This window comes from Xyrauchen texanus, chromosome 9 (genome assembly GCF_025860055.1).
Source record: "Xyrauchen texanus isolate HMW12.3.18 chromosome 9, RBS_HiC_50CHRs, whole genome shotgun sequence".
Lineage (NCBI taxonomy): Eukaryota > Metazoa > Chordata > Actinopteri > Cypriniformes > Catostomidae > Xyrauchen > Xyrauchen texanus.
This window is the reverse complement of record NC_068284.1, coordinates 27,303,866-27,322,945: the sequence shown is the minus strand read 5'-3', so window position 1 is coordinate 27,322,945 and position 19,080 is coordinate 27,303,866. Positions and strand designations below refer to the sequence as shown.

The 19,080-nt window shown below is 36.0% G+C and overlaps 1 protein-coding gene across 1 annotated transcript; it reads left to right on the top strand.

The window, feature by feature from the left end:
- The first annotated feature begins 8,821 nt into the window (after positions 1–8,821).
- LOC127648996 (carbonic anhydrase-like) lies at positions 8,822–15,885 on the top strand. Its single transcript, XM_052133870.1, has 7 exons — positions 8,822–8,984; positions 9,581–9,778; positions 11,202–11,320; positions 11,568–11,660; positions 11,750–11,812; positions 11,932–12,087; positions 14,845–15,885. The coding sequence occupies exons 1-7, from the start codon at positions 8,951–8,953 to the stop codon at positions 14,962–14,964; spliced, it is 783 nt and encodes a 260-aa protein (XP_051989830.1). The 5' UTR covers positions 8,822–8,950; the 3' UTR covers positions 14,965–15,885.
- The last annotated feature ends 3,195 nt before the right edge of the window (positions 15,886–19,080 follow it).

The following is a 19,080-nucleotide window of genomic DNA, read 5'->3' as shown; positions in this document are numbered from 1 at the left end:
TTGCCTCGCCACTGCCGGGTTCTATGTGGCTTCCACTTCGGTTTGCCACGCCTTGGTGGGCGGGGTGCCCTCTAAGAGGCATCCTTGCTAGGACCTCTTCATAGGGTAAGACCCCCCTTTTTAAAACCTCTAGAGTCAGCATTTGGTAGACTTCTGACTCTCAAGATGGTTTTTCATATGGCAATTACGTCTCTAAGGAGACTTGGGTACCTACAGGCTCTGTCTCTTTTGCCGGCCTGTTTTGAGTTGCCCCAGGTATGACCAAGAGCATTCTTTGCACCCTCACCCTGACTACCTGCCCAAGGTGCCTTTCTCAACCCTTGGCCAGTCATTCTCTAAGCCTTCTGCTCCCTGCCGTTTGTAATGCTGGAGCAGCTAAATACTACTCAGACTTTGTCCAGTCTGTGCCCTTCAGAATTATGTCCACCGCATTTGTTAGTGGCGTAAAGTCAGGGCAGCAGTTCTTCACTTTGAAGCCGTGACCGGGTTGTCACTTTGGGTAAGGGACCTTACTGCCCGGGCCTACGAGGCGCGCGTTCAAGCTTCGCCAGTAGATTTTAGGGTGCACTCTTCCAGAGGGCTCTCCTCCTCTCAAGTCTTGGCTAGAGGTCTCCCTCTGCAGCTAGTTTGTGGTGCGGCAGGTTGGTCCTCTCTGCGCACATTCATTAAACTTTCATAGTTTGGATGTTCTTGCCACTCTTGGCTCTTACGCCTTGAGTTGACACCGAACAAGTTTGTGGTGCGGCAGGTTGGCACTCTCCGCACACACTAATCACATTTTATGGTTTAGATGCTTTGCTACTCCAGACTCTTATGTCCTTGAGTCGACATCTCAGCCCATGCCTAAACAAGTTTGTGATGCGCCAGGCTGGTCCTCTCCGCTCACATTCATCAGTTTTATGACAAGTTTGTGTTGCGATAGGGTTCTCTTCGCACACATTCATCGAACTTTATGGGTTAGATGCTTTGCTACTCTGGGCTCTTATGCCCTTGAGTCGACATCTCAGCTCATGCCTGAACAAGTTTGTGATGCGGCAGGCTGGTCCTCTCCACTCACATTCATCAGTTTTTATGACGAGTTTGTGTTGCGATAGGGTTCTCTTCGCACACATTCATCGAACTTTGTGGGTTAGATGCTTTGCTACTCTGGGCTCTTATGCCCTTGAGTCGACATCTCAGCTCATGCCTGAACATGTTTGTGATGCGGCAGACTGGTCCTCTCCGCACACATTCATCAAAAAATTAATGGTTTAGATGTTTATGCTACTCCGGGCTCTTATGCCCTTGAGTCGACATCTCAAGCTCATGTCTGAGACCTCTCGCGTTTTTGTGAGTACACTGCACAACAGTAGGGGTCCGGACAGCCCCAAGTGTGGCGGCGTGGGTATTGCGTTCCCCGTAGTGCTTAGCAGCGCAACATCATAGTGAAGCCTTTTGTAAAGGGAACGTCTCGGGTTACATGTGTAACCCTTGTTCCCTGAAAAAGGCGGAATGAGATGTTGCGCTGCTTTGCCGCACTGGGACGTCCCAGGACTGCTCTTCAAAAAGAAGTGTCTGACGACACCTGGTGACGTATCCATTTATAGCCTGGCCTCAGGTGCATCTAATGATTACATCAGCCGAGGCTATAAATTCCGGTCAATGTTCATTGACGTGTTTCACACAGTATTTCAGCTCGGCTCACAGCGGAGGCTGTTCCCCGTAGCGCTTAGCAGCGCAACATCTTGTTCCGCCTTTTTCAGGGAACAAGGGTTACACATGTAACCCGAGACGTTCTCTTCAAAAAATCCTCCACAAGCAGCAATGACAGCTTTGCAGATCCTTCACATTCTAGCTATCAGTTTGCACAGATTCTCAGGTGACATTTCACCCCATGTTTCCTTGCCATACTTGCACTTGCCATAGATGTGGCTGTCTTGTCGGGCACTTCTCACGCATCTTACAGTCTAGTTGATCCCACAAAAGCTCAATGTGTTTAAGATCCATAACACTCTTTTCCAGTTATCTGTTGTCCAATGCTTGGTGCAAGGCGGGGCATTGGATAAAAATAAACTGGTGAGGGTTAGTGTGCATGGTGACATTCACAAGTATCCAGTGGTTACCTTTGAGATACGATTCAAGGGAAAGGAGGAGGCGAGAACCCACTTGACAATATAAATAATAGTTTAATGAGAAACTTAAACAAAAGACACAAACACACATGACGGGCATGCCCGTAAACGATCTCTCTCTCCCGCACCATCTTCCGCAGTTGGCCTTTATCCCTCTCGGAGGCTTGATTAGCCTGATAAGGGACTGGGTGTGTAGAATCACCACCCGGCCCCGCCCTCGGCCCTGCCACAGATTGACTGATGAGTTTCTAGAGAAAGCTGTTTTTTTGGTTTTTTTTGCCATTTTTGACCATATATTGACCAAGTGCTATTGCACACTGTGGCAACTCAAAAACAAACACAAAGACAATGTTAAGCTTCATTTAATGAACCAAATATCTTTCATCTGTGTTTGATATAGTGGCAAGCGATTTTCTAGGACCAAATTAGCAATTTAGCATGATTACTCAAGGATAAGGTGTTGGAGTGATGGCTGCTGGAAATGGGGCCTGTCTAGATTTGATAAAAAATAACTTGTATCAAATAGTGATGGTGCTGTTTTTTACATCAGTAATGTCCTAACTAACCTTTGTGATCAGATGAATGCCACTTTGGTGAATTAAAGTACCAATTTCCTTCCGAAACAGCTAAATCTTTACATTATTCCAAACTTTTGGCCGCCAGAGTATATATATATATATATATATATATATATATATATATATATATATATTAGGGCTGTCAATTGTTAAAAAAATTTAATCGCATTTATTACATGGCGTCCCGATTAATTAATCGTGATTAATTGCATTTAATCGCATATACAAATATTTGCTGAGAAATCCCTCATATAACAATAATTAAATATATAATGATGAAATAATTATACATAGTTATCTTTAAATATAAAAAAATTATATATATGTATGTATATATATATATATATATATATATATATATATATATATATATATATAAATAAAAATATTCAGATAATTAAAATGCATTATATTCTTGTAGCAGAAGAGTTAATCATTGATAAGACAATACTAAATGCGGCTTTAGAATATAATCTATTGTTTACTTCCATATTATTGATCATAAGTCAATCATTGGCACACAGTTCACAGCAATCCATTTCACAAGTGAATTTGTCAATCAGTTGGAGATTTATTATGAGGGCTTGTTTAAGGACCCTTGAATTTACACCTGCTCCAGATATACTTGTGTAGTGTCTCGGGTGCGTTGCATTATAAACATAAAATGTTTAGGTCACTGTGTCAAGTTGAATATAGTTTAATGCTCAATCTTTAAACACATATTGAGATCCCTTAGTTCGCATTTGCACTCCTTCAAGTGTTTTGAATGCAAGAACGTAACGCATGTTTGTGTTGTTCTGCATACTGAAGTGTTGTTTTCTTCACTGTATAAACTGAGTGTTGCCCATACAGCTGAAATTTCAATTACTGCCCTCTGGAGTAAACAGGAGGGTCTACAAGCTTGCATTTCTCAGTAATCTTCCTTTATTATGGTCCGGGGGCATTGCGATTAATTGCGTTAATTTTATTAATGTGTTAATTTTTGTAAAATTAATCACACTGAATTAACACGTTAAATTGACAGCCCTAATATATATATATTATATATATATATATATTTACAACTCGAATCTGATTGGATGAGTGACACTTCATGTGTACTGATGGTCTAATCAGCACTCAGACACTTTACTGTGTTTATAACTCCACTTTTGTTCATGCCGTTATAAACTAAAGTGTAAGAGCAGTGCAGATGTGTTAAGAGATATGTCTCTTTACATTTATTATTGTGACATTACATATTTTAGCCAGCAGGTGGAGGCAAAAGACCATTTTTGTGTGTAAAATGAGCCAGTTGGTGATGTGAAATGAGTCAGCATCACTTAGTGTTTATATTCATCACTTCTCTGTGATCGCTCATATTACTACTAAAGCTAGAAAATAGCTTTAAACTGCTTTAAATGAACAACTTCAGCATTAAGGCTCATCAAAGCTGAGAGACACAACTGAATGATAAATTACACAAATTCAAGGCGCTTACCACTTACCAGACTTTCCACATTTGAGAGGACAAAATGGTGGAGAAGATTGCAGTTTCTATAGTGAATGTCTCTTGCGCACCAGCTACCACAAAATAGAGAAATAGCTTGGACTGCTATTTCTCCACTGATAAAATAGAATGTATTTCACCAAAATTAAGAAAGCTGACTAACAGACTACAGCATCATCAACAGGTGATCTCATTGAACATACACTCTCTCTCTCTCTCTCTCTCTCTCTCTCTTCTCTCTCACACATACACACACATCCTTGTTTCTCCAATAACATGTTAGAAACGACCTAAGCCGTGATACTAGTAGTTCTAAAGTGATGTTTTTGAGAGGCTTGGATGCTAACGCTACTGGGACTGTCCCCCTGGAGAAATCTGTTGCTGAAGGAGCTTTGCTCAAGGAAACAATTTTGATTAATTGCTCTTCATAGTGTTTGAACCTCTAATCTGGTATCCAGATCTGTAACTAAGCTATCAGGAGCCAAACAAATTGCAGGATTGAATTTATCAGTCCCTCAAGCTGGTGTCAGTTTGAAAATCTGCTTCTATACGATATCTACACTAAAAAGTTTATAACGCCTGTATGAGTGCAAATAATACATTGGGCTCATGAGTTATTAAAATGCTTCTGAAGTTGACACAAAGTCTTTTACAATCAAATGTATTTGCAATAAAACATTTCAAACCACTTGCTTCAAGCTTGCCCCTTGAAAAATAAAGTAAATTTGAGAACACCATAACTTGCAAAAGATAAAAAAAAAAAACATTCTGCAGGAAATGTAATAGGCTACTTGGCTTTAAAAAATACATTTATTATAAGGAACCATTCAACTAGGCCACCTTGTTCCCTTTTAAAGTATCGGAGATTACTAAATGTGTCGATCAGGAACTCTGTTGCTGTCTAAGAAATGGGTGGAACCCTGCTGCGCAGCCTGTCTAGGGAAGGTCAAAATGATCTGGTCTTTTCACATGTCACTCGCATCCAATCAAGGAAGTGAATCGGACCAAATGATAGGTTTCATAAGCTCTTTCTGCTGCTGCCATTCTTGTTCTTAGTTAGACTCAGCATGCATTTGATCCTGGGGAGCCAAATTTACATTTGTGACATGAAAGGAGCTCATTTTCTTCCAATTCTTCCTTTCATTGCTGATTCATATTGTGGCATTCATATGGCGGCTTGATGAGCGTTCTTTTTTCTGCCTCATATGCCAAAAAAGTGCTCTTTAAAACCCCAGCTATGGTTTGATCTATAATTGTTACCTACTTAGAGAATAGAGTTCATATAAAATAACAAAGCCTTATTTAATCTATGATGGTCACTTAAAAAGGAATTAATAATTAACAATAATTTTTTTAATCACATAATTTAGTCTGTGAATGATTTATGTAATTTAGTAAGTACATAGTCACATAGGGTACAATGGGGCTAAAGGCCCCCTGAGGTAAAATGCACTTTTGATTTAGTTTTCTCCCAAAACAATAAACAGCAACAAAAACCACCACACTTAACATCTGTTTGTTACAACTATATAATATTCCAGATCAATGAGAGCATTTCTAACGTGAATCCCTGAAATGACCACATTTATTTTTAGACAAAATACTAATTTATCATTTTCATTTTTGTTCAAGGTGATTTTTAATTCCTGCCAAATAAGTGAAAAGAATTTTGTGTAAAAAGCCCCCCTGTTGCAGGGGCTAAAGGCCCCTATAAAACATTTATTTTTTCTTATGTGGGGCCAACATATTTGTTATGAAAAGTGTGCTCACATCGACTGATCCAATCACAATGAAATTGTACTTGTTTATAGAATACTTGAGATGTTATGAAATGCCAAATGTGATTGAAATTAACAGGAAATGGTCAACCCTGCTCTTATTTGTTATTTTGAACAAGTATTATCTTAATTTGTTACTCAAAAAGCATCTTGCTGTATCAAAAGTATTTTCCCTATAAAAAAAAATGCCCTATAACTATTGACCCTATATTTAAATGATATCATTTTATTCCTCCTGGATGCCTTTTATTATTATTTTTTTTTTTTTCCACACAAATTAAGTTTCTCCCTCAATGTTCAAAATATATTTTCTTCACTCTTGATATATTTTGTGACCAGAAAATAAATAAATATATAAATAAATCTTCCTTAAGGTGTGCCTTTAGCCCTGTTGTACCCAATTTGCAATATTATTTTATTTGTTTGTCTTCTGAAAGACATAAATTTTGCAGTTTTATAATCTGTTGAAAAAGCATCAGCTCCACTGTAGTATACTGTAGGTTAATAATATTATTATTCAACATAAATCTAAAAAGTAGCCCACAATCCTCCCCTCAATAAACATGAAACTTTTATTTTTGCAAAATGAAGCCATGGAATGCTTAATGAAAATACCACTGCCCTTATACTGTTTATAAGCTGATGTTACTGAGTTGTTAATGAGTTTATGTGTCTGTATTATATATGCATACAACAACTGAACAGTTGAATTTACCTGTAGTGAAACTGTCTGTTTGTATTGGAGAAAGCATGATTTTTCTCTGACACCTGGTGGTTTGAATGAACAGTTACACATGAGGTCCCAGGTGCATACTGTATATGAGAGCACAATCCAGTTGCTGCACAATGAACAAATTGTTTGTATTAAAAACGAATTGAATCCTATGGCACTTGAGATCTATGTTTGTATTTTTATCCTAAATACAAGTCCTACAGGGCCATTCATAATAAATTAATTCTCAGGTTTGGGCAGTAACGAAATACATGTAACAAGATTATGTATTTAAAATACAAAATATAGGCTAAGTAACTGTTTTCCACTACAGTTACAATTTAAATCATTGGTATTTAGAATAGTTATATTCAAAAACAATTTTGTTTTATTGAAGATATTACTTTGCATTTTATTGTAATTTGTTTCATTTAATATTGAATCCTTTCAGATGTAAAAATGTATACATATAAACGAAGCGATAAAAAGTGCATTTGAATAGCTGTGAAACACTTTCTTATGAAGTGTTACATTCACACAAGCAGACAGATAAGTACGTTGAAGTAAGTTTGGAGCACAAGAAATAGAAATAAACCTTGTGTAAATTGTCAGCTTTACGCTAAGCTAAAATGCTATTTCTAGCCATTTTACATGTACACGTTACCAGGTACGATCATATTATTTTATCAAGAAAATTTATGTTGGATTATAATTTCTTTTTTTCCTAGTAAAACCTTTGATATTAGGGCAAACATTTTATTCTTGATAACAATTTTTATATTGTTTTCCTGTAAAAATATCTAAAAATTCTTGAAACAAGACCAATTGATTTATCTTGTTTTAGAAACAACACTACATAAGATATTTAGGTTTTTCAGAGAATGTATTTTTAACATGTGTATTTTGTCTTAATGTCTTGGCAGAGTTGTTATAGTCAAAACAAGGAAAAAATCTACCAATGCTGAAGAAGTAATCCAAAGTATTTAGAATATGTTACTGACCTTGAGTAATCTAACAAAATGCATTACAAATGACATTTTACAGCATGTGTTCTGTAATCTGTAGTGGAATACATTTCAAAAGTAACCCTCCCAACCCTGCTCCTTCTTTTCCTATTGAAAAGTAGAGACAGAACACAGCTGTCTGAAGATAATCCTTCCTTACTTATTTATATATTTATTTACATTTGGTCAAGGAAATAAACATACTGAGACAAACTGTTTCTGATCGCCTTCAACTGCTGTTTTTCAGTTTAGCCACCAGATGACAGCAACTGAATAATGCAACGAGGTCAGACGACGACACAAGCGCCTATCAGCGCTTTTACAGCATTGGACACATCCATGACATATGCCTATGGCTGAAGAAAATGGAACATTCAGTAGGCTACAATAAAGTACAGTAGCCTAGTTTTTTTCTGCTCCATCAACAAGTGCTGATCTGAAATTGTAAAGACAAAAGCATGACATTAACTCAGACTCTTAAAAAATAAATAATGTAGGCTACGTGCAACCGTTATTTAAACATAAAACACGTCATGTGTTCTCAGCTCTTGTAAGTAAATTAACCTACGCTACGTCATTTATATAACACCCTCACTAATAGAACGCAGTGGTCCCTTTAAATGAGCGCGGAGCAGGAAATTCACTAAACGGGTATCAGATGAAATGTAGGCGAATAAACTGGTATGCACTGCATGTATTTTCCTTTTTAAACTGCAACCTTGTTTACATAGTAGACTGTTAAGATTAGCATCCGTTTGTCCTCACACAACAGCTTGCATGAGTATACAGCATCACAAAAGGACGAAGAAGGTCAAGCAAACATGTATCGCTGTTTGGATACAGGACGCGTTTCTGAATTGTCTGGAAAAAAAACATGAATGGAGAGGTTTGCTATATTTAACATGCACCGTGAACTACTGACAAATAGAAACGATCAGTCAAGGATCTCTCGTCTGGAATGTTCGCATCCCACCAGTTCTCCCTGCGCGAGAGCATCTCTGAGCCGCATCATCAATCGGAGCAAAGCAATGGTGAAAGGAAAAAAATAAAAAAGATGGGAGGTGCAATCTTTTGATTTATTCCAAGTGTCCTCTATATGGCTCCTCCTGTAGCCTATACTTCTCGGGCTACGCTAAGATGATGTGGCCAAGCCCACTTGGTTGAGATAGGTATCAGCAAGGAAAATCTATATAAAGGCTGACATAGTTTGGATAACTAGCAGATACTGCTTCTAAGCATTCAGGTCTTATAAGCAGAAAAGAAAGGCACATAATAATCATGTCACATTCTTGGGGTTATGGATCACATGATGGTAAGACCAATTTTACTAATACTTAAGCCTTTCAGTCTTTAGAAATTAATTAGGACTAAATTACACTATATTATTTATGTTGGTGTAACTTGGTCATATAACATTTTATATATATATATATATATATATATATATATATATATATATATATATATATATATATATATATATTTATTTATTTATTTTGTAATTGTTTTATTTTTTTACTAGAAAAAAATAATTTAGATGTCACCACATTAATCACATTTTTGGGTTACCTGACAAACCTTTTTTTTTTTTTTTTTTTTCATAGTGATGTAATCATGCAGGAATATATTGAGTCATCGTGCTGTCAAGAAGATTTTTACAATCTTACATACTGAAAAAAGCTTAACTCAAAAGCTGAATAGCCTTTTAAAATAACCATGCATACATCAGAAAATTATTTATATATAAAAAAATGTTTTTTTTTAAATACGATAGCAAACTAAATTAGATAAAGAGTAGCAATCTATTTGCTGACCTTTAGACTGTCAAAGAAGCAATATCTTTGTGCATGAAAATACTAAACATTTTTATCTTAGTGTTTTTCTTCCCCTATCATTCTGTAATTATAGGGCCGGAAACGTGGGGAGAAAGCTTTCCCAATGCAAACGGACCCAGGCAGTCTCCCATTGATATTGTACCCACCCAAGCACAACACGACCCTTCTTTGAAGCATCTTAAACTGAAATATGACGCTGCCACCGCCAAGGGCATTCTCAACAATGGCCATTCATTTCAAGTTGATTTCGCTGATGATGATGACAGCTCAAGTAAGCATATCGCTGCATTTTAAGTACAAAAGCTCAAGTAAAGGTGTTACACGTAACATGTTATTACAATATATGTACAGTACTTGTGCTTATTTTACATCCTTTTGTGAACTGTGCAATTTTGTAACCAAACAAAAATTAGATGCATCTCATTAGGAATGGCTGTACTTTATTTATTATTATTATATATAATTATTTATCATTATAGAGTCATTTGTGAGCAGGCAGATATGTTATCTCAACATAGTCAGTCTTTCATGTGCATTGCTAATATAAGGGTTGTCAGTGGCTTGCATGTACAATGTTTTGGCTCTCCTCTATTAGTATGTCCTTGTTAGCATATTTGTATTTGCCCTTGAACCCACTGCAAGGCTATTTGCATGATTTTGAAAATTGAATGACAAATTTATTCAACTGCGTCCTTGAAATGTGGCATTCTGTTACACATATTGGTAATCAGTCCTGATGTTAGTGTTTAATTATCTCTAAATTCTAAATTAAATCTGTCCTTGTCACAGGGACTCTCACTGAGATCAATCTCACTTAACTCCAATCTACCTTCTGTTAAACATATTGAGTATTGCAGCAAATGTGTTTCAGTGCGACTGATGCTGATGTTAAGTTCACTCTCATTTTTCTGTATCGCTGCTGAAATGTGAGCAATAGATGAGGCTTCCTTCTTCTGCCATTGGCAATGAGGCTTTCAGACCACTGTGTACTCAAGTGCTAATGTATTCTTTTATGGGAGAATAAACCATGTGCTGAATTTTAATGATTGGTTCAAGAGGGTGCTCATACATATGCTTGGAAAAGATGCATTTAAAAACAGTACCATAGAAACACAATAGAAAAAAAATCTTTACAAACACTGCATACAACATGCATTCTGAAAAGAGATAAAAGAGCTAGCTATAGCGACTGAACTATCCAAATAATCTCTAAATTAGTCCACTCATGTTAACATTGCCCAACAGGAAATGTGTCAGATTTATGCATAGGTTTTCTGACAATGGACATTTTTTTTTTCTCCTTATATCTACATTGAACTTGGTTATGCCTTGACACTTAAATGAAACCCTTTAATATTTTGGATTTCTGCTGTCCTTGTACTAGTTAATTAGGATATAGTCTATTCATACCCTGACACACTGTTTGCTGAGATGCATTAATGTGAGTGACTACTATTTTTTTATGTCAATGTGTGTGACATGCTAGATTTAAAGACTTTTTAACATTTGTACCAGAAGATGTGCTTTGAGCTATCATTTCTCTACCTTTAATAGATAATGTGATTCTGAAATACAATTTTTTTTAAGTCTGTTTTACAAAGTGATGAAGTATTTTCTAATGGCAGAGAAATACATATTTACTTTACCGGACAGCTGTTGAATGACTGAAATGTATACTGTGTGTTTGTGTGTAGCTCTGAGTGGAGGCCCTATTACTGGGACATACAGGTTGAGACAGTTCCATTTCCACTGGGGAGCCAGTGATGACAGGGGCTCAGAGCACACTATTGCTGGAACAAAGTTCCCCTGTGAGGTAATGGTACATCTTTACAACTAAAGCAACCAAAGACCCAGTAACCCAGTCTTCTATGGTGTGGTTCAGAGTGCTCTAATTATTGAACTTATTTTCCTTTAAACTATAGCTCAGACTGAATATTTCAGTGATGTACCCTCATGAAATCTGTTAATCCCCTCTTTTAAATATACAGAGATAAGCTAATTCAGTAAAACATTTTTTATATGTACTGGATATTTAATAAGATATCTCCATCTTTCTAAAGCTTCATCTTGTTCACTGGAACACCAAGTACCCAAACTTTGGTGAAGCTGCCAGTAAACCTGATGGCCTTGCGGTGGTTGGAGTTTTTCTCAAGGTCAGGATTTTTTCCAAAAGAATGTCATGAATTGCAATGATTGAATCTTTTTAGAAATTACTGATATTTTGTGTGGTTCTGTTAATTAGATCGGCTCTGCCAATCCAAGACTTCAGAAAGTTCTGGATGCCCTTGATGACATAAAATCTAAGGTATTAACATGATAGCTGTCACTTCTCACCTATCCTCAAGAATTAGGATATTTCTTTTCTCATTTGCACTTTGATACTTTCATTGTTTTATTAACTAACTGTAGCATGTTTTCCTCCAGGGCAGGCAGACTACATTTGCCAACTTTGATCCTAGGACCTTGCTTCCTGCCTCTCTGGATTACTGGACTTATGATGGATCTCTGACCACACCCCCCCTACTAGAGAGTGTCACCTGGATTGTTCTGAAAGAACCAATCAGTGTCAGCCCCACTCAGGTACTTAATTTTGCATCTAAAATTAGCATAATTTATTATTCATGTACTGTTATATGTGCAGTAAAAATTTCAAGGTTAAGACAGGGTCATTTAGAGTCAACATGATTTTGCCACTTTTTCTTTTTTTTTAATTAAAGGAATATTTCTGGTTCAATACAAGTTAAGTTCAATCAACAGCATTTGTGGCATAATGTTGATTGCCACTAAAATAATTTTGACTAGTCCCTTCTTTTCTTTAAAAGAAAGCAGAAATCGAAGTTACAGTGAGGCACTTCTAATGGAAGTGAATGGGTCAAATTTTTCAAGGGTTTAAAAGCAAAAATGTGAAGCTTATTGCTTTATAAAAGCACATACTTTAATTCTTCTGTTAAAACTTGTGTATAATTTGAGCTGTAAAGTTGATTAAATCATATTTGTACTGTCATTTAAGGGATTTGCGGTTTATGGGGTAACGTTGTCGTGTTAACGAAGTTGTAAAATTGGCTATAACTTTACAAAGAAAGGGTTAGTAAGTGATTGTATCACATTAAAATCATGTTAATATGCATATTGTTTATGTCTTGTGGGCTATGTTTTTGAAATAGTGAGTATTTTCATGTTCATGGATTGGCCCCATTCACTTCGATTGTAAGTGCCTCACTGTAATCCAGATTTGTGCTTTTTTTTTAAAGAAAAGAAAAGGAGGGGCAAGTCAAAATACATTATTGTGGTAATAAATATTATGCCCCAGATGCTGTTGATTGAGCTTAACTTGTATTGAACCAGGAATATTCCTATTAAGAAGGGGACATCTGTTGTTTTACTTACTGTTTAAATGAATAACCTTTGCCACTCACTGAGTTGATCATTATTAAGTAAAAACTTACTTTAATCACATACATAGTCTGCTTACTGTACATTTCTTATTATGTTTTTTATTTATTATGCATTTGGCAGATGCTTTTATCCAAAGCGACTTACAGTGCAATTATTACAGGGACAATCCCCCCCAGAACAACCTGGAGTTAAGTGCCTTGCTCAAGGGCTCAACGGTGGTGGCAGCCGTTGGGTACATAGTATAATGAGGTCTCAAAGTTGTACATCACTCCTAGTTTGAAACTAGGAAGATTAGTACCCCATTGGTTTATGCTCTTTCTAGATTACATTATCTTAAGCTGTTTGCTTGCCTGACTATCAGTTACATATTTGAGGTAGGCTTGCGCCTTTAAGATAGAAGCTAACGCCCATACATATAGTACTAGGGAAGTATGAGGTATTTATCGTATAGTCTTAATCCTGTTATTTCTAATTTGTGTATTTATTAAAGGCAATATTTTGGCTTTTATAAGCTGATGCTTTTGTATAACCTAATACCAATACCAATACCAATGGTATTACTCAATTTAGAAAGAAGAGGAATTATAATTATAATTATATTTCAGCAAGAAGAGAAAGTATCCTATGTGTACAGTTACTTGTTTAACTTCTCATGTTAAGGAAAAACAAATCATTAATATTCAGTGTTGGGTGTAATTAAATTACTTTTTCATGGAAAAAAGGAAAATAATGGATTACACTTAATTTTTCAGTAATTTAATTACAGTTACTTCTAATGTACTTGCGTTAATGTGTAGACTATAGAACAAATTTATATAAAACAATAGTGAATTTAAAATAGAAATTTAACGTCTAACGTTAAAATATGTTTTCTAATTTAACACTGCCCCCTTAAATTCTTTGTCCAGTTCATGAATAATTTATTTGATTTTATATTATTTATTTGAAAGAATTAAAAGAACAGTTTCATATCTATCCTTGTATTTTTCATCTGGTCAAGGCTGATAAGGGTTTAAGAAAGTAATTATTAATAAGTAACGCAATTACTTTTCAGGCAGAGTAATTCGTACAGTAATCTAAATACACTGTAGGAGATGTAATTAGTAATTAGTAATTAATTACTTTTTTAGAGTAACTTACCCAACACTGTGCATATTCATGTTATTGATTCTTTATTATAAATATGATGTGAAGAACTACTTACTAAATATCTGTTTGTTTAGTATGTTTTTTTGACATGAGTGTTGTAAGGAGTTTAAGGAGTAACGCAACATTCTAACGAGTTACTTTTAAAAGTAACGTTACCCAACACAGAACATAACATCACAGGCCACATGCCATGTGTTAAAATAATTATGCAATGTGTTCATGTAATTAGGCCCTATACTCCTTTTCCCAACATGTGTCTTCCCAACATATGACAATATGTGCTTAGCAAGCTTAAATTTAATATTGACAACAAAGCATAAGTATCTATACCAGTGTTATGTCAAATGTTAGATAAAAATTAGCAAATGTTTTGCCCTTTTTTCATTCATTGTCTTTTTTAACTGTAAAAGTGAAAACATGAGGCTGATACCTTTTGTACTATTTGTACTTGATAACAATGAAAATTACTTCAGCCATATTAAACAATATTTTTCTTTTACTTAATTTAGATAAAAATAACAATTTACCACATGAAGCAAATATTTTCGTTTTCCTGACAAAACATTTGTAAACTGGTAGACTGTAGACGTAATTTTAGTCTTCAGTGGTTAGTCAGCCTTTTCTAGAGGTTGTACAAGAATTCTGGCAAGTGCTCCATGAATGAACATGGAGCTAAATATAGTAAATATAGGGTGTAATAAGACTCTGCAAGACTCTGCCAAGAACACACTAAACACCACAATCCAAAAGAAGAACAATTAACTCCCTCTCACTGTCTCTGTTTTTGTTTAGATGACTAAGTTCCGAAGCCTGTTGTTCACTTCAGAAGGAGAGACACCTTGCTGTATGGTTGACAACTTCAGACCACCTCAACCTCTCAAGGGACGCAAACTCCGTGCGTCCTTCAAGTAAATAGCAGTATCGATGCCACAACCCTCCCAAAGGCCTTTGCTATAAACATGGAGATACATTTTTGACTGCTTTTGAAAAACATTCGCAATACAATTGTCACTGAAACATTACAAGCCCTTTCTTACATACCCAAATTGATAAGACAATATGAAATTGAAAACAAGGAAGTTGGTGTTTTAGATGTATGTTTAAAGTATAACAGATGTCTTCTCTGTCTTTGTTTTTTTATTTGATTGAAAATTTCATTTTAGTTCTTAAATTCTTAATAACAAACAAAGCTTGAGAAGTAGCTAAAATGCTTAAAAACGAAGTAGCTAAAAATGCTTTGTGTTAGACTGGTCAATTGAAATGGTGACTGGAAAATGACAGCAGTTTATGCTGGTATTCTTAGTTCCTCAGAAATAGGTTAGTGATACTATTTTAACCACTGTTGATCTGTCTGGACACTGTCATTTTCTTTTTCACAAACAAACTGCAAAAATTGTCATTTTTGGTTGCTCTTCTATGTGCTTTTATAGGTTAATTTTCTAGCTTGGCAGATCTTATATTTCATGTTTTTCACTATAAAAATGCACAGTGGGACATTTTTGGACATCATGATTCTGTTTGATTTTAAAGCAATGTGCAAATTTGTCAGTTGTATTTAGAATGACTGATTGGATATGTTGAAGCTTATTTAATAAAATACCTGCCAGTAAAGCACTTAATAACTGCAATAGCATTATGTTGTTAAAGTGATTTTCTATTTAAAGCATTAAGAGGAATTTAAAGGGATTGGCTTTTTTATTATTATTAAATTAATATGTATATCATTTGAGTATTGCAAATGATTAGGAATGTCTGCAAGTCAGTCATGTGATATGAATTTGATCATTCAGCAATAAATAAATATGCCTATATTATTAAACTATACTCTCTGAGGTTGTTTTCAATCCACTGCTCAACATTCAATTAAATATGTCTCACTGCTTTAGTGATACACATGACCTGAAGTTAAGATTGGCTCTCACACAAACAATGGAGAAAATAAATTAGTTACAGAAATAGAGCTGTTTAGGTTGTAGTCCAAAAACCCAGAAGAGAATTTGTCATGGGTTCTCTTCTGTAAATGACCATTAATTAATTTTAATGGAATGTACATATATTTTGTTTATATTTAACTTTTTATAGTCTATATTTTTTGTATTTGAGTAATCAGACTTATTTAATTTGTCTTTTGATATTGGCGTTTGAGGACTTTTATTTTGAAAGGCACGTTACTTCATGTGCCAGTCTTTACAGAGCATGTTAAGTCAGTGCATGATAAGGTATTAAAGGTGAAGGACGCTCTAAATGCACTCAATGAATGTTAATGAATGTTTCGGAAGTTTTCACTTATCAAACACAGATTCTTTATAAGTATATTCAGTTTTTAGTTATGGTTTGCAGTGGAGAACAAGGTGTGTGTTATATTGAGTGAATTTACCTTTTGGCAAATTTAAAAGTTTGTACATGTATTGTGCTGACTCATTGCATTGTTCACATGGCACGGTCTTTATCGCAGCCTTGTGGCGATGTTTAGTAATGCTTTGTTATAAAATGGTGAAACTGTGTTTAATGTAAATGGTTTATTTTTTGTTTACATATTAATTTGTATACATTGTTTTATTTAATACTTTATTGTATGTTTCTATTTTCATACAGCTCTTACGGTTATTCACAATGATTCGAAGCTACTCATGGTGATTCATAATGATTCGAAGCTACTCATGGTGATTCACAATGATTCGAAGCTACTCACGGTGATTCACAATGATTCGAAGCTACTCGCGGTGATTCACAATGATTCAAAGCTACTCACGATGATTCACAATGATTCGAAGCTACTCACGGTGATTCACAATTATTCGAAGCTACTCACGGTGATTCACAATGATTCGATGCTACTCACAGTGATTCATTGCTGGGCTCAAAGCTAAGGATTTTTTCTACTGGCCCAGTCGGGCCAGTTCTTCACATTTTTACTGGCCCTGCCAAAATTTTCACTGGCTCCAACACAAAAATGATAAATAGCTGTTTTTACCATCATGGCTTTAAAAATGTGTCCAAAGATAATTATGTTTTACATATGTTATGTTTTTAAGACAATGTCCCCCCCAAACTGAATCACACTTATAATTTGCAAGATGTGATTTATGCCTTATGTAATCCCATATAAGCAATTTACAGATATAAATTCATAAATGCATTATATTAACCTCAGCCATCCTGCCATTTACACATGTGTTTTTAAGCAAAGAGTTCTGTTTTTTAGATGATGGGTTTTCGGTCACCCATTTAATCATGCTGTCATGCAACTTTTGGCCATGTGTAGTGTATTCACCATAGAATCAAAGATTTAATCCCTGTGTTAAAGATGTGATTATTGGCTGAATGTAACAAACATATGAATTCATGTGAAGAGACTTGCTACCAAATCGGTTGTGACGTGTAATATTCATTAGGGAGCTATTAGGCCTAATCTGTGAATTAAGAATGTGTATATAACATGAAATGAGACAACCCAAACTAGACCAACACTGACTGATACACAAAGCACAAAAACAAAAATTCCTGTACGGTCCAGAAATGAGAAATGCAACTAAACAGCTCTTATAATTATAGCCTAATAACCTGGAGGAAAGCATGGGATTTTTTTGTGCAAATCTTCTGTAAATTTGCACATTCAATTGGGCATTGTTTCCACTCAGCTGTCATTTGCTGCTATTGTCAAGCAATTGTTTGATGCAGAACACAACATCGTAAAGGTTGACAGGCAGGAATTTGGCCAATAGTTGCTGCAAGCCTCTTATAATCGACCAATTGGTGTGCGAGAAGGCGGGGCTTACAATTAGGTGTTAAAGCAATGCAAATATACGCACACACACAGTTAAGTATTAGACCAGATGCACATCATAATGCAACTAAAGACTAATCCTGTACATTTTCGCAAATTTAGAAAAATTAGCCGGACACTTTAAGGTCCGAAAAAGAGGACGTATGGTCACCCTAGCTATTCACCAACATGTAAAAACGATTGGGGATTTTGTGCACTGTGAACACAGAATGTGCAGGGATACTTAAAATGTTGCGTAAGACGTGCAATCCCACTGCAAAATTCATTAAGTGGTTTTTTTTCCTTCTATTTTCTTCACATTGGTAATAGCTGCTGCTAAGACACTTGGAAAAGAGTGAGGACAGTGCTAGGAGAGTGCACTCTGTGTCTGCATGATCTTGTCCGTACACATGACTGTGCCTTGGTGCGTCCAGTATATTATGCGCTCGCGCCTCTTTGCGAGCTAAATATACTCTCACTCACTCCTCGGTTAGAAGAATTAGTTTGTTCAGTGTAATTGTTGTGCTCACTCACTTGTTGTTTGCTTGCAATAATGTTATAAATGCAGCACTGGCACAATCGGGCAAGTGACAGTTCTAGCAACTGGAACAAAGCTCTCTCACACTGGCCCCGGGCCATCGAGCAGTCCTCATTGTTGAGCCCTGCATGGCAGTGGCGGCTGCTGGTCTTTCAAAGAGGGGAAGCTCATTTTCGGCCTACATTATAAACTTATTTAAAAGTAAATTGTGCCCTACGTTCCTTTTCGAGAAAATGCACTGTGACTCTGTCGTACCAACTAGGCGTCTTTTCCAGTGACTTGACCAGTTTCTTCTCAATGGCCAGCAGAGCTAGGCTGCTTAAACGACCTTGGCCCATTGTGTTACGGGTGTAGGACTTGAGACGCTTTAACCAGGAGAAGCTCCTTTCTACACCTGCAGATGTAGCTCCAATTGTTGCCACTAATGAGAACAGTTTGTAAAGCTGAGGCATTGCACTGTCCAACTCCATGTCTTTGAGGAACACCAAGTAATCACACAGCTTTCCCCTGTTACCCTGCAAGTCCTGATCTGAATACAGGACTTGAAGTTCAGACCTCAGTCTCCCTGAATCAAAGTGATGGCCATAACTTTTCAGGACACTTTGGAAGGCCTCCTCTGGAAATTCTTGTCTCATGTCATCAAATTTCCCTGGATTGACTAATTCTAAGAAGAGCATACTTTCCAAATTTGAAAAACGTTGAGGAATCTGCTCCAAGATGTTAT

Coding starts and splice junctions, on each gene's coding strand:
- LOC127648996 (XM_052133870.1), top strand. CDS start 8,951: ATGTCACATTCTTGGGGTTATGGATCACATGATG. Junction 9,779..11,201: donor TGATGATGATGACAGCTCAA/GTAAGCATATCG, acceptor GTTTGTGTGTAG/CTCTGAGTGGAGGCCCTATT. Junction 11,813..11,931: donor TTGATGACATAAAATCTAAG/GTATTAACATGA, acceptor GTTTTCCTCCAG/GGCAGGCAGACTACATTTGC.